Genomic DNA, 16,831 nt, shown 5'->3' on the forward strand with positions numbered 1-16,831 from the left:
TTACAGTTGGTACAAAATGCGGCTGCTAGACTTTTGACAAGAACAAGAAAGTTTGATCACATTACGCCTGTACTGGCTCACCTGCACTGGCTTCCTGTGCACTTAAGATGTGACTTTAAGGTTTTACTACTTACGTATAAAATACTACACGGTCTAGCTCCATCCTATCTTGCCGATTGTATTGTACCATATGTCCCGGCAAGAAATCTGCGTTCAAAGGACTCCGGCTTATTAGTGATCCCCAAAGCCCAAAAAAAAGTCTGCGGGCTGTAGAGCTTTTTCATTTCGGGCTCCAGTACTCTGGAATGCCCTCCCGGTAACAGTTCGAGATGCTACCTCAGTAGAAGCATTTAAGTCTCACCTTAAAACTCATTTGTATGCTCTAGCCTTTAAATAGACTCCCTTTTCAGACCAGTTGATCTGCCGTTTCTTTTCTTTTCCTTCTATGTCCCACTCTCCTTTGTGGAGGGAGTCCGGTCCGATCCGGTGGCCATGTACTGCTCGCCTGTGTATCGGCTGGGGACATCTCTGCGCTGCTGATCAGCCTCCTCTTGGGATGGTTTCCTGCTGGCTCCGCTGTGAACGGGACTCTCGCTGCTGTGTTGGATCCGCTTTGGACTGGACTCTCGCGACTGTGTTGGATCCATTATGGATTGAACTTTCACAGTATCATGTTCTCATAGTCATTATTGTCACCGATGTCCCACTGGGTGTGAGTTTTCCTTGCCCTTATGTGGGCCTACCGAGGATGTCGTAGTGGTTTGTGCAGCCCTTTGAGACACTAGTGATTTAGGGCTATATAAGTAAACAATGATTGATTGATTGATTGATATGTCATCATAGTGACATCATGCACAAAAGTGCACTTTGTTTGTTTTAAACTGTTGTAGTGGTGTTCTGTACGGAAGAAGCAGTTTAATTTTAGTGTTGTTTTGACACGTCATCTTAGTGACATGATGCACAAAACTGCACTTTATTTGTTTTAAACTATTGTAGTGGCGTCCTGTACAAAAAGTGAACTTTAATTGAGTGTTGTTTTGATATGTCATCTTAGTGACATCATGCACAAAAGTGCACTTTATTTGTTTTATTTAAACTATTGTAGTGGCGTTCTGTACAAAAAGTGCACTTTGATTTAGTGTTGTTTTGGTTAGTCATCTTAGTGACATCATGCACAAAAGTGCATTTTTGTATTGGCGTTCTGTACAATAAGTGCACTTTAATTTAGTGTTGTTCTAACATGTCAACATAGCGACATCATGCACAAAAGTGCACTTAATTTGTTCTATTTAAACCATTGTAGTCGCATTCTGTACAAAAAGTGCACTTTAATTAAGTGTTGTTTGGATATGTCATCTTAGTGACATGATGCACAAAAGTGCACTTTATTTGTTTTAAACTATTTTAGTGGTGTTTTGTACAAAATGTGCACTTTAATTGAGTGTTGTTTTGATATGTCATCTTAGTGACATCATGCACAAAAGTGCACTTTATTTGTTTGAAACTATTGTAGTGGCAATCGGTACAAAAAGTGAACTTTAATTTAGTGTTGTTTTGATACGTCATCTTAGTGACATCATGCACAAAAGTGCACTTTATTTGTTTTACACTATTGTAGTGGTGTTCTGTAAAGAAAGTGCACTTTAATTGAGTGTTGTTTTGTTACGTCATCTGAGTGACATCATGCACAAAAGTGCATTTTAGTATTGGCGTTCTGTACAATAAGTGCACTTTAATTGAGTGTTGTTTTGACATGTCATCATAGCGACATCATGCACAAAAGTGCAGTTTATTTGTTTTAAACTATTGTAGTGGTGTCCTGTACAAAAAGTGCACTTTAATTTAGTGTTGTTTTGATATGTCATCTTAGTGACATCATGCACAAAAGTTCACTTTATTTGTTTTAAACTATTGTAGTGGCGTTCTGTACAAAAGTCCACTTTAGTGTTGTTTTGATATGTCATCTTAGTGACATCATGCACAAAAGTTCACTTTATTTGTTTTATTCAAACTATTGTAGTGGCGTTCTGTACAAAAAGTGCACTTTGATTTAGTGTTGTTTTGGTTAGTCATCTTAGTGACATCATGCACAAAAGTGCATTTTTGTATTGGCGTTCTGTACAATAAGTGCACTTTAATTTAGTGTTGTTCTAACATGTCAACATAGCAACATCATGCACAAAAGTGCACTTAATTTGTTTTATTTAAACTATTGTAGTCGCATTCTGTACAAAAAGTGCACTTTAATTAAGTGTTGTTTTGATATGTCATCTTAGTGACATGATGCACATGAGTGCACTTTATTTGTTTTAAACTATTTTAGTGGTGTTTTGTACAAAAAGTGCACTTTAATTGAGTGTTGTTTTGTTACGTCATCTTAGTGACATCATGCACAAAAGTCCACTTTATTTGTTTTAAACTATTGTAGTGGCGTCCTGTACAAAAAGTGCACTTTAATTTAGTGTTGTTTTGTTACCTCATCTTAGTGACATCATGCACAAAAGTGCACTTTATTTGTTTTAAAGTATTGTAGTGGCGTTCTGTACAGAAAGTGCACTTTAATTGAGTGTTGTTTTGTTACGTCATCTTAGTGACATCATGCACAAAAGTGCATTTTTGTATTGGGGTTCTGTACAATAAGAGCACTTTAATTTAGTGTTGTTTTGACATGTCATCTTAGTGACATCATGCACAAAAGTATACTTTGTTTGTTTTAAACTATTTTAGTGGCGTTTTGTACAAAAAGTGCACTTTAATTTAGTGTTGTTTTGTTACGTCATCTTAGTGACATCATGCACAAAAGTGCACTTTGTTTGTTTTAAACTATTTTAGTGGTGTTCTGTACAGAAAGTGCACTTTAATTTAATGTTGTTTTGATAAGTCATCTTAGTGATATCATGCACAAAAGTTCACTTTATTTCTTTTATTTAAACTATTGTAGTGGCGTTCTGTACAAAAAGTGCACTTTGATTTAGTGTTGTTTTGTTACGTCATATTAGTGACATCATGCACAAAAGTCCACTTTGTTTGTTTTAAACTATTGTAGTGGCGTCCTGTACAAAAAGTGCACTTTAATTTAGTGTCGTTTTGTTACGTCATCTTAGTGACATCATGCACAAAAGTCCACTTTGTTTTTTAAACTTTTTTAGTGGTGTTTTGTACAAAAAGTGCACTTTAATTGAGTGTCGTTTTGTTACGTCATCTTAGTGACATCATGCACAAAAGTCCACTTTGTTTTTTTAAAGTATTGTAGTGGCGTCCTGTACAAAAAGTGAACTTTAATTTAGTGTTGTTTTGATATGTCATCTTAGTGACATCATGCACAAAAGTGCACTTTATTTGTTTTACACTATTGTAGTGGCGTTCTGTACAAAAAGTGAACTTTAGTGTTGTTTTGATACTTCATCTTAGTGATATCATGCACAAAAGTGCACTTTATTTGTTTTATTTAAACTATTGTAGTGGCGTTCTGTACATAAAGTGCACTTTAATTTAGTGTTGTTTTGATATGTCATCATAGTGACATCATGCACAAAAGTGCACTTTGTTTGTTTTAAACTGTTGTAGTGGCGTTCTGTACGGAAGAAGCAGTTTAATTTTAGTGTTGTTTTGACACGTCATCTTAGTGACATGATGCACAAAAGTGCACTTTATTTGTTTTAAACTATTGTAGTGGCGTCCTGTACAAAAAGTGAACTTTAATTGAGTGTTGTTTTGATATGTCATCTTAGTGACATTATGTGCAAAAGTGCACTTTATTTGTTTTATTTAAACTATTGTAGTGGCGTTCTGTACAAAAAGTGTACTTTGATTTAGTGTTGTTCTAACATGTCAACATAGCGACATCATGCACAAAAGTGCACTTAATTTGTTTTATTTAAACTATTGTAGTCGCATTCTGTACAAAAACTGCACTTTAATTAAGTGTTGTTTGGATATGTCATCTTAGTGACATGATAGACAAAAGTGCACTTTATTTGTTTTAAACTATTTTAGTGGTGTTTTGTACAAAATGTGCACTTTAATTGAGTGTTGTTTTGATATGTCATCTTAGTGACATCATGCACAAAACTGCACTTTATTTGTTTGAAACTATTGTAGTGGCAATCGGTACAAAAAGTGAACTTTAATTTAGTGTTATTTTGATACGTCATCTTAGTCACATCATGCACAAAAGTGCATTTTTGTATTGGCGTTCTGTACAATAAGTGCACTTTAATTTAGTGTTGTTCTAACATGTCAACATAGCGACATCATGCACAAAAGTGCACTTAATTTGTTTTATTTAAACTATTGTAGTCGCATTCTGTACAAAAACTGCACTTTAATTAAGTGTTGTTTGGATATGTCATCTTAGTGACATGATGCACAAAAGTGCACTTTATTTGTTTTAAACTATTTTAGTGGTGTTTTGTACAAAATGTGCACTTTAATTGAGTGTTGTTTTGATATGTCATCTTAGTGACATCATGCACAAAACTGCACTTTATTTGTTTGAAACTATTGTAGTGGCAATCGGTACAAAAAGTGAACTTTAATTTAGTGTTATTTTGATACGTCATCTTAGTCACATCATGCACAAAAGTGCACTTTATTTGTTTTACACTATTGTAGTGGTGTTCTGTAAAGAAAGTGCACTTTAATTGAGTGTTGTTTTGTTACGTCATCTGAGTGACATCATGCACAAAAGTGCATTTTAGTATTGGCGTTCTGTACAATAAGTGCACTTTAATTGAGTGTTGTTTTGACATGTCATCATAGCGACATCATGCACAAAAGTGCAGTTTATTTGTTTTAAACTATTGTAGTGGTGTCCTGTACAAAAAGTGCACTTTAATTTAGTGTTGTTTTGATATGTCATCTTAGTGACATCATGCACAAAAGTTCACTTTATTTGTTTTAAACTATTGTAGTGGCGTTCTGTACAAAAGTCCACTTTAGTGTTGTTTTGATATGTCATCTTAGTGACATCATGCACAAAAGTTCACTTTATTTGTTTTATGCAAACTATTGTAGTGGCGTTCTGTACAAAAAGTGCACTTTGATTTAGTGTTGTTTTGGTTAGTCATCTTAGTGACATCATGCACAAAGGTGCATTTTTGTATTGGCGTTCTGTACAATAAGTGCACTTTAATTTAGTGTTGTTCTAACATGTCAACATAGCAACATCATGCACAAAAGTGCACTTAATTTGTTTTATTTAAACTATTGTAGTCGCATTCTGTACAAAAAGTGCACTTTAATTAAGTGTTGTTTTGATATGTCATCTTAGTGACATGATGCACATGAGTGCACTTTATTTGTTTTAAACTATTTTAGTGGTGTTTTGTACAAAAAGTGCACTTTAATTGAGTGTTGTTTTGTTACGTCATCTTAGTGACATCATGCACAAAAGTCCACTTTATTTGTTTTAAACTATTGTAGTGGCGTCCTGTACAAAAAGTGCACTTTAATTTAGTGTTGTTTTGTTACCTCATCTTAGTGACATCATGCACAAAAGTGCACTTTATTTGTTTTAAAGTATTGTAGTGGCGTTCTGTACAGAAAGTGCACTTTAATTGAGTGTTGTTTTGTTACGTCATCTTAGTGACATCATGCACAAAAGTGCATTTTTGTATTGGGGTTCTGTACAATAAGAGCACTTTAATTTAGTGTTGTTTTGACATGTCATCTTAGTGACATCATGCACAAAAGTATACTTTGTTTGTTTTAAACTATTTTAGTGGCGTTTTGTACAAAAAGTGCACTTTAATTTAGTGTTGTTTTGTTACGTCATCTTAGTGACATCATGCACAAAAGTGCACTTTGTTTGTTTTAAACTATTTTAGTGGTGTTCTGTACAGAAAGTGCACTTTAATTTAGTGTTGTTTTGATAAGTCATCTTAGTGATATCATGCACAAAAGTTCACTTAATTTCTTTTATTTAAACTATTGTAGTGGCGTTCTGTACAAAAAGTGCACTTTGATTTAGTGTTGTTTTGTTACGTCATATTAGTGACATCATGCACAAAAGTCCACTTTGTTTGTTTTAAACTATTGTAGTGGCGTCCTGTACAAAAAGTGCACTTTAATTTAGTGTCGTTTTGTTACGTCATCTTAGTGACATCATGCACAAAAGTCCACTTTGTTTTTTTAAAGTATTGTAGTGGCGTCCTGTACAAAAAGTGAACTTTAATTTAGTGTTGTTTTGATATGTCATCTTAGTGACATCATGCACAAAAGTGCACTTTATTTGTTTTACACTATTGTAGTGGCGTTCTGTACAAAAAGTGAACTTTAGTGTTGTTTTGATATTTCATCTTAGTGATATCATGCACAAAAGTGCACTTTATTTGTTTTATTTAAACTATTGTAGTGGCGTTCTGTACATAAAGTGCACTTTAATTTAGTGTTGTTTTGATATGTCATCATAGTGACATCATGCACAAAAGTGCACTTTGTTTGTTTTAAACTGTTGTAGTGGCGTTCTGTACGGAAGAAGCAGTTTAATTTTAGTGTTGTTTTGACACGTCATCTTAGTGACATGATGCACAAAAGTGCACTTTATTTGTTTTAAACTATTGTAGTGGCGTCCTGTACAAAAAGTGAACTTTAATTGAGTGTCGTTTTGATATGTCATCTTAGTGACATTATGTACAAAAGTGCACTTTATTTGTTTTATTTAAACTATTGTAGTGGCGTTCTGTACAAAAAGTGCACTTTGATTTAGTGTTGTTTTGGTTAGTCATCTTCGTGACATCATGCACAAAAGTGCATTTTTGTATTGGCGTTCTGTACAATAAGTGAACTTTAATTTAGTGTTGTTCTAACATGTCAACATAGCGACATCATGCACAAAAGTGCACTTAATTTGTTTTATTTAAACTATTGTAGTCGCATTCTGTACAAAAACTGCACTTTAATCAAGTGTTGTTTGGATATGTCATCTTAGTAACATGATGCACAAAAGTGCACTTTATTTGTTTTAAACTTTTTTAGTGGTGTTTTGTACAAAAAGTGCACTTTAATTGAGTGTTGTTTTGATACGTCATCTTAGTGACATCATGCACAAAAGTCCACTTTGTTTGTTTAAATTATTTTAGTGGTGTTTTGTACAAAAAGTGCACTTTAATTGAGTGTTGTTTTGTTACGTCATCTTAGTGACATCATGCACAAAAGTCCACTTTGTTTGTTTTAAACTATTTTAGTGGTGTTTTGTACAAAAAGTGCACTTTAATTGAGTGTTGTTTTGACACCTCATCTTAGTGACATCATGCACAAAAGTGCACTTTATTTGTTTTAAACTACTGTAGTGTTTTAACAAAAAAAAATTGTTTTATTATTTCTTTATTTTTTTATTTTTTATTATTATTTTTTATTATTATTTTTTTTGTAAATAAAAGTATTATCACTGTATATCCTGACACGGCCTCCAAATATTGAGATATTAATAAAGGGCCCATATATCGCCCAGCCCTACTGGAACCGATTAACAGCAATAAAAGACAATAAAAGCATTTTAAGCAGACGAGCGGGGTCGTACCTGCGCGCCGGCGCCCGAGCCCACGTCGTCCTCGAACACCACGCCGTGCAGCTTCTCCGTGGCCATGGCGTCGCAGAGGCGGGTCAGCAGGTCCCGGGGGTTGGTGTCGTTGACCAGCACCGTCACGGGGCTCACCACCACCGGCAGGTCCACGAAGTTCTCGCCGCTCAGCCGCCCTCGGACCTCGCTCTGGTAGCCGGAGCCGCTGAACACCACCGCCACGTTGATGGACGAGTGCTGGAGGAGGGGCCGGGCGCGGAGGGCGCCCAGGAAGACGAGGAGGAGCAGGAAGGGACACGGAGGGTGCGCCCGGGGAGAGGCCATGTTGGCACCCTACTGCCTGCGGGGAGAGAAGGTGGGCCATTATTTCGGGGGTGTGGGTGTGGGTGTGGGTGTGGGTGCAATCCATCGCCACACGTCCACCCCGAGTCCCAGACAGGCCAAAACCTGACAGCTATGCAAGCTGTTGCTGTGCAAACACACCACACGACTTGAAATTTCTCGCACAACACTTTTCCGGGCATAGCCGGATCGCCACAAAATTCAGTAGGTAGCTCCGGGGGACTGATAAGTACAGGTGTGTACAATTTGAGCAAGATCGGTTGAAAAGCCTCTTCGCAACGAATCATCCGGAAATTGTTGTCATGACCCGGAAAAGGGACAAGCGGTAGGAAATGAATGGATGGATGGATGGACATTTATGCGAGCAAACCTTCTCCACTGAGGGCCACGAACTGACATATCAAAGGATGCGGGGGGCCTCATTGTCTGACTACCTACCAAATTAGCTAAAAAAAAAAAAAGTTAGCATGCTAACAGTACGATGCTAACATGCATACATACAGTTAGCATGAGTGGAGCACAAAAAAAAATGAGACTATACCTTCTAAATTAGATTTAAAAACAAAAAAAAGATAGCATGCTCATGTTAGCATGCTAAAATGCTAACTACAACATGTGACAATTATAAAAAATATATTACACTGTGGTGTGTGTACCTGAAAAATGTGTTGATAATGCTAAAACGTAAACAATCATAAACAAGATGGCGGCGCCCGGACGGGCTGCGCACTCGAGGAGCTCCTGCTAAAGATGGAACATTTGGCAGAAATACCGGACAATTCCACAAACTTAATGGCTGGCTCACATCGTGGTCACTCCGTGATCACGTACGACCGCCAGACACTTCTGGATGTGGACACATCGGGCCGTTTTGGACCGATAGACACTTGCGTGCTAGACTTGCTAACTAGCACGGGAATACATCGGCGGCTACATCCAGCGGCCTGTGAAGCAGGGGAGTCTAGTAGCAGCGGGGGCCGTCTACGGAGCAGACGCCAGCGGTGTGATCGGAAACGCGGATGCCGAGCGGGGCTAAAAACAAAGCAGAAGGCTAATCCCCACAGAACACCACTTTCCTCCATCCCGAAGACGGATTTAGATGGAAAATGCGAGACTACTGGTCCGGGTAAGGAGTCTGTTAAATTAGAACAAGTTTTTTCTGCTTTGAGTGTTTCAGAGTTGGACATGTGTTTTACTGAGGTGGCTAACTATGATGCGTGCAGTTTATCAAAGCAACAAACAAACAATCGGAAAATCCCCGTTACTGAGGTGGCTAACCATGATGCGTGCAGTTTATCAAAGCAACAATCAAACAATCGGAAAATTCCTGTCGTATCAATTCCTAGATATGGTCGTAACTATACTAAATGCACTGGGCATAATAAACACAACATTATTAATATTGCTACTACGGATAATTTGATCAAAAACTCCCTAAAACAGCCCACTACCTATAATATAGGTTTTTTAAACATAAGATCATTGTCTCCTAAAACGTTGTTAGTTAATGATATTATCAGAGACAACAATCTTAACGTCATCGGTCTCAGCGAAACCTGGCTTAAACCAAACGACTTTTTTGCGCTAAATGAGGCATGTCCTCCTAACTTTACACATGCGCATATTGCCCGTCCGCTCAAAAGGGGTGGGGGGGTCGCACTAATATACAACGAAAACTTTAACCTTAGTCCTAACATAAATAATAAATATAAATCGTTTGAGGTGCTTACTATGAGGTCTGTCACACCGCTGCCTCTACACCTGGCTGTTATCTACCGCCCCCCAGGGCCCTATTCGGACTTTATTAATGAATTCTCAGAGTTCGTTGCTGATCTAGTGACACACGCCGATAATATAATCATAATGGGGGACTTTAATATCCATATGAATACCCCATCGGACCCACCGTGCGTAGCGCTCCAGACTGTAATTGATAGCTGTGGTCTCACACAAATAATAAATGAACCCACGCATCGCAACGGTAATACGATAGACCTAGTGCTTGTCAGGGGCATCAACATTTCCAAAGTTACGATACTCCCGTATACTAAAGTATTGTCTGATCATTACCTTATAAAATTCGAGGTTCAGACGCATGTTCGTCAAACTAATAATAATAATAACTGCTATAGCAGCCGCAACATTAATACGGCCACAACGACAACTCTTGCTGACCTACTGCCCTCGGTAATGGCACCATTCCCAAAGTATGTGGGCTCTATTGATAACCTCACTAACAACTTTAACGACGCCCTGCGCGAAACCATTGATAACATAGCACCGCTAAAGTTAAAAAAGGCTCCAAAAAAGCGCACCCCGTGGTTTACAGAAGACACTAGAGCTCAGAAATTATTATGTAGAAAGCTGGAACGCAAATGGCGCACGACTAAACTTGAGGTGCACCATCAAGCATGGAGTGATAGTTTAATAACTTATAAACGCATGCTCACCTTAGCTAAAGCTAAATATTACTCAAATCTCATCCACCGTAATAAAAACGATCCTAAATTTTTGTTTAGCACGGTAGCATCGCTAACCCAACAAGGGACTCCTTCCAGTAGCTCCACCCACTCAGCTGATGACTTTATGCAATTCTTTAGTAAGAAAATTGAAGTCATTAGAAAGGAGATTAAAGACAATGCGTCCCAGCTACAACGGGGTTCTATTAACACTGACACGATTGTATATACGGCGGATACTGCCCTCCAAAATACTTTCTCTCGTTTTGAGGAAATAACATTAGAGGAATTGTTACAACGTGTAAATGGAATAAAACAGACAACATGTTTACTTGACCCTCTTCCTGGGAAACTGATCAAGGAGCTCTTTGTATTATTAGGTCCATCAGTGCTAAATATTATAAACTTATCACTCTCCTCGGGCACTGTTCCCCTAGCATTCAAAAAAGCGGTTATTCATCCTCTTCTTAAAAGACCTAACCTCGATCCTGACCTCATGGTAAACTACCGACCGGTGTCTCACCTTCCCTTTATTTCAAAAATCCTTGAAAAAATTGTTGCGGAGCAGTTAAATGAACACTTAGCGTCTAACAATCTATGTGAAACCTTTCAATCCGGTTTCAGGGCAAATCACTCCACGGAGACAGCCCTCGCAAAAATGACTAATGATCTATTGCTAACGATGGATTCTGATGCGTCATCTATGTTGCTGCTCCTCGATCTTAGCGCTGCTTTCGATACCGTCGATCATAATATTTTATTAGAACGTATCAAAACACGAATTGGTATGTCAGACTTAGCCCTGTCTTGGTTTAACTCTTATCTTACTGATAGGATGCAGTGTGTCTCCCATAACAATGTGACCTCGGACTACGTTAAGGTGACGTGTGGAGTTCCCCAGGGTTCGGTCCTTGGCCCTGCACTCTTCAGCATCTACATGCTGCCGCTAGGTGACATCATACGCAAATACGGTATTAGCTTTCACTGTTATGCTGATGACACCCAACTCTACATGCCCCTAAAGCTGACCAACACGCCGGATTGTAGTCAGCTGGAGGCGTGTCTTAATGAAATTAAACAATGGATGTCCGCTAACTTTTTGCAACTCAACGCCAAAAAAACGGAAATGCTGATTATCGGTCCTGCTAGACACCGAACTCTATTTAATAATACAACTCTAACATTTGACAACCAAACAATTAAACAAGGCGACACGGTAAAGAATCTGGGTGTTATCTTCGACCCAACTCTCTCCTTTGAGGCACACATTAAAAGCGTTACTAAAACGGCCTTCTTTCATCTCCGTAATATCGCTAAAATTCGCTCCATTCTGTCCACTAAAGACGCTGAGATCATTATCCATGCGTTTGTTACGTCTCGCCTCGACTACTGTAACGTATTATTTTCGGGTCTCCCCATGTCTAGCATTAAAAGATTACAGTTGGTACAAAATGCGGCTGCTAGACTTTTGACAAGAACAAGAAAGTTTGATCACATTACGCCTGTACTGGCTCACCTGCACTGGCTTCCTGTGCACTTAAGATGTGACTTTAAGGTTTTACTACTTACGTATAAAATACTACACGGTCTAGCTCCATCTTATCTTGCCGATTGTATTGTACCATATGTCCCGGCAAGAAATCTGCGTTCAAAGGACTCCGGCTTATTAGTGATTCCCAAAGCCCAAAAAAAGTCTGCGGGCTATAGAGCATTTTCCGTTCGGGCTCCAGTACTCTGGAATGCCCTCCCGGTAACAGTTCGCGATGCCACCTCAGTAGAAGCATTTAAGTCTCACCTTAAAACTCATTTGTATACTCTAGCCTTTAAATAGACTCCCTTTTTAGACCAGTTGATCTGCCGTTTCTTTTCTTTTTCTTCTATGTCCCACTCTCCCGTGTGGAGGGGGTCCGGTCCGATCCGGTGGCCATGTACTGCTCGCCTGTGTATCGGCTGGGGACATCTCTGCGCTGCTGGTCCGCCTACGCTTGGGATGGTTTCCTGCTGGCTCGGTTTCCTGCTGGCTCCGCTGTGAACGGGACTCTCGCTGCTGTGTCTTGGATCCTCTTTGGACTGGACTCTCGCGACTGTGTTGTATCCATTGTGGATTGAACTTTCACAGTATCATGTTAGACCCGCTCGACATCCATTGCTTTCCTCCTCTCTAAGGTTCTCATAGTCATCATTGTCACCGACGTCCCACTGGGTCATTATTGTCACCAATGTCCCACTGGGTGTGAGTTTTCCTACCGAGGATGTCGTGGTGGTTTGTGCAGCCCTTTGAGACACTAGTGATTTAGGGCTATATAAGTAAACATTGATTGATGATTGATTGATAGTACCAAAATATGACTGGGGGGCAAACATACCAAATTAACTAAAAAAACAACAACAAAATCTAGCATTTCAACGTTAGAATGCTAACATGTTGAGAATAGCATACTTACAGTTAGCATTAGTGGAAAACCAATACATACGATACTATACCCGCTAAATTTGATTTTTTTTAACGATAGCATGCTCTTGTTAGCATGCTAAAATGCTAACTGCAACAAGTAACGATTATAAAAAATATATTACACTGAGGTGTGCACCTGTCAAATGTGTTGATAATGCTAAAACGTAAACAATCATTTAGCACCAAAATATGAATGGGGTGCAAACATAACAAATTAACTAAAAAAACAAACAAAACAAAACTAGCATTTCAATGTTAGCATGGTAACAGTACAATGCTAACATGCTGAGAATAAATAACTTAAAGTTAGCATTAATGGAACACCAAAATATACGATACTATACCTGCTAAATTCGATTTTTTTGTTTTTTAAATAACATGCTCATGTTAGCATGCTAAAATGCTAACTATGTTGACAATGCTAAAACGTAAACAATCATTGAGTACCAAAATATGACTGGGGTGCAAACCTACCAAATTAACTAAAAAAACAACAACAAAAACTAGCATTTCAACGTTAGAATGCTAACATGCTGAGAATAGCATACTTACAGTTAAAATTAGGGGAACACCAATATATACGAGACTATACCCGCTAAATTAGATTTTTTTTTTTTTTTTTAACGATAGCATGCTCTTGTTAGCATGCTAAAATGCTAACTGCAACAAGTAACGATTATAAAAAAATATATTACACTGAGGTGTTTACCTGAAAAAAGTGTCGATAATGCTAAAACGTAAACAATCATTTAGCACCAAAATATGACTGGGGTGCAAACATAACAAATTAACTAAAAAAACAAACAAAACAAAATTATCATTTCAATGTTAGCATGGTAACAGTACAATGCTAACATGCTGAAAATAAAGAACTTAAAGTTAGCATTAGTGGAACACCAAAATATACGATACTATACCTGCTGAATTAGATTTTTTTTTTTAAAGATAACATGCTCATGTTAGCATGCTAAAATGCTAACTATGTTGATAATCCTAAAATGTAAACAATCATTGAGTACCAAAATATGACTGGGGTGCAAACCCACCAAATTAACTAAAAAAACAACAACAAAACTAGCATTTCAACGTTAGAATGCTAACATGCTGAGAATAGCATACTTAAAGTTAGCATTAGTGGAACACCAATATAAACGATACTATACCCGCTAAATTAGATTTTTTTTTTAACGATAGCATGCTCTTGTTAGCATGCTAAAATGCTAACTGCAACAAGTAACGATTATAAAAATATATATTACGCTGAGGTGTTTACCTGAAAAATGTGTCGATAATGCTAAAACGTAAACAATCATTTAGTACCAAAATATGACTGGGGTGCAAACATAACAAATTAACTAAAAAAACAAACAAACAAAAAACTAGCATTTCAATGTTAGCATGGTAACAGTACAATGCTAACATGCTGAGAATAAAGAACTTAAAGTTAGCATTAGTGGAACACCAAAATATACGATACTATACCTGCTAAATTCAATTTTTTTTTTTTAAGATAACATGCTCATGTTAGCATGCTAAAATGCTAATTATGTTGATAATGCTAAAACGTAAACAATCATTGAGTACCAAAATATGACTGGGGTGCAAACCTACCAAATTAACTAAAAAAACAACAACAAAAATTAGCATTTCAACGTTAGAATGCTAACATGCTGAGAATAGCATACTTACAGTTAGCATTAGTGGAACACCAATATATACAATACTATACCCGCTAAATTTTTTTTTTTTTTTTTTTACGTTGGCAAGCTCTTGCTAGCATGCTAAAATGCTAATTGCAACAAATAACGATTATAAAGAAATATATTACACTGAGGTGTTTACCTGAAAAATGTGTCGATAATGCTAAAACGTAAAAAATCATTTAGTACCAAAATTTGACTCAAGTGCAAACCTACCAAATTAACTAAAAAAGAATAATAATAATAAAAAAAAAGCTAACATATCAACATTAGCATGCTAACGGGTATCTATCGGCAAGTATCAAATGATAATGATAATGCAAACCTACCAAATTAACTATAAAAAACAACAACAAAAAACTAGCATTTCTACGTTAGCATGCAAACATTACTATGCTAATATGCTGAGAATAGCATACTTACAGTTAGCATTAGTGGAAAACCAAAATATACGATACTATACCTGCGAAAATTTGATTTTTCAACTTATATTCAATAGAATCGACTGCAAAGACAAGATACTTGACGTTCAAACTGGAAAACGTTGTTATATTTTGCAAATATTAGCTAATTTGGAATTGGATGCCTGCAACATGTTTCAAAAAAGCTGGCACAAGTGGCAAAAAAGACTGAGAAAGTTGAGGGAATGCTCATCAAACACTTATTTGAACAGGCTAATTGGGTATAAAAGCAGCTTCCGTGAAATGCAAACAAAGAAAGGGCGAGGGTCACCACTTTGTGAACAAATGCGTGAGCAAATTGCTCAAGAACAACATTTCTCAACCAGCTACTGCAAGGAATTTTGGGATTTCGCCAATCAACTCTCCGTAATATCATCAAAAGGTTCAGAGAATCTGGAGAAATCACTGCACGTCAGCGGCAAGGCTGAAAACCAACATTGAATGCCATTGACCTTCGACATCGGTGTGTAAAGGACATCACCACATGGGCTCCGGAACACTTCAGAAAACCACTGTCAGCAACTACAGTTGATCGCTACATCTGTAAGTGCGAGTTAAAACTCTACCATGCAAAGCCAAAGCTATTTATCAACAACACCCAGAAACGCTCGTCGGCTTCTCTGGGCCCGAGATCATGTAAAATGGACTGATGCAAAGTGGAAAAGTGTTCTGTGGTCTGACGAGTCCACATTTCAAATTGTTTTCGGAAACGGGTACTAGACCGGCCTGCCTGTAGTCCAGACCTGTCTCCCATTGAAAATGTGTGGCGCATGATGAGGGCTAAAATACCACAACTTAAGCTGAACATCAGGCCCTGCGATGAGGTGGCGACTTGTCCAGGGTGTACCCTGCCTTCCGCCCGATTGTAGCTGAGATAGGCGCCAGCGCCCCCCGCGACCCCGTAAGGGGGAAAGTGGTAGAAAATGGATGGATGGAAGCTGTACATCAAGCAAGAATGGGAAAGAATTCCACCCTGAAAAGCTTCAAAAATGTGTCCCCTCAGTTCCCAAAACGTTGACTGGGTGTTGTTAAAAGAAAAGGCCATGTAACACAGTGGTAAAAAACTACTTTTTTTGCAATGTTTTGCTGCCATTAAATTCTAAGTTAATGATTATTTGCAAGTTTTGGGTATTGTATTATTATTACTATTTGATATTTTCATATATTTACTTATATTCATATTATATGTATATTTATCTTCACATTATTGTATTTTATCAGCATTGAGGGGTTAAATCTCCCCCTGTCTCGAAAAACTAGTGTTTCCAACTTTAATCAAGGGTCCCTGAACGCACCACCATTAGAGCAATGAGATGCACAATTGAAACGTTCTCCTCTGCTGCCACAAATGATACTAAAATATGTATAATTAATATTATTAAACATTCAGGAGGTCGGCGTCGGGGTTGAGTCACAGGTCGGCCAATCAAGTTTGCACATTCCTCATGAATGTTAACACCTTGCCCACCTTTTCGGACCCCCGGGGGGGGAGGGGGGGGGAGTGCAAATTAACCCTAACGAGCCCGAGGGCTATGCGCCGTTTATGTTCTCACCTCGGACACCGGGACACGGAAGCAAAATTATTTTTTTAGTGTCAGTTAGAGGAAGAAAAAAAAAAAAAAGGTTTCAGCCCTCGCAAAATTGACTAATGATCTATTGCTAACGATGGATTCTGATGCGTCATCTATGTTGCTGCTCCTCGATCTTAGCGCTGCTTTCGATACCGTCGATCATAATATTTTATTAGAGCGTATCAAAACACGAATTGGTGTGTCAGACTCAGCCCTGTCTTGGTTTAACTCTTATCTTACAGACAGGGTGCAGTGCGTCTCCCATAAGAGTATGACCTCGGACTATGTTATGGTAACGTGTGGAGTTCCCCAGGGTTCGGT

General features: G+C 38.0%; 1 protein-coding gene across 1 annotated transcript in view; it reads right to left on the reverse strand.

Annotated features, from left to right (window-relative positions):
* Nucleotides 1-16,831, reverse strand: part of LOC133557319 (glutamate receptor ionotropic, NMDA 2C-like) — a 170,955-nt gene that overhangs the window by 131,231 nt on the left and 22,893 nt on the right. Inside the window, exon 2 of the mRNA XM_061907693.1 lies at nt 7,523-7,862. Within this exon, the coding sequence (XP_061763677.1) occupies nt 7,523-7,846 (324 nt within the window). The 5' untranslated portion in view covers nt 7,847-7,862. The remainder of the gene's footprint in view (nt 1-7,522; nt 7,863-16,831) is intronic.

Source organism: Nerophis ophidion, linkage group LG08 (genome assembly GCF_033978795.1).
Source record: "Nerophis ophidion isolate RoL-2023_Sa linkage group LG08, RoL_Noph_v1.0, whole genome shotgun sequence".
Classification (NCBI taxonomy): domain Eukaryota; kingdom Metazoa; phylum Chordata; class Actinopteri; order Syngnathiformes; family Syngnathidae; genus Nerophis; species Nerophis ophidion.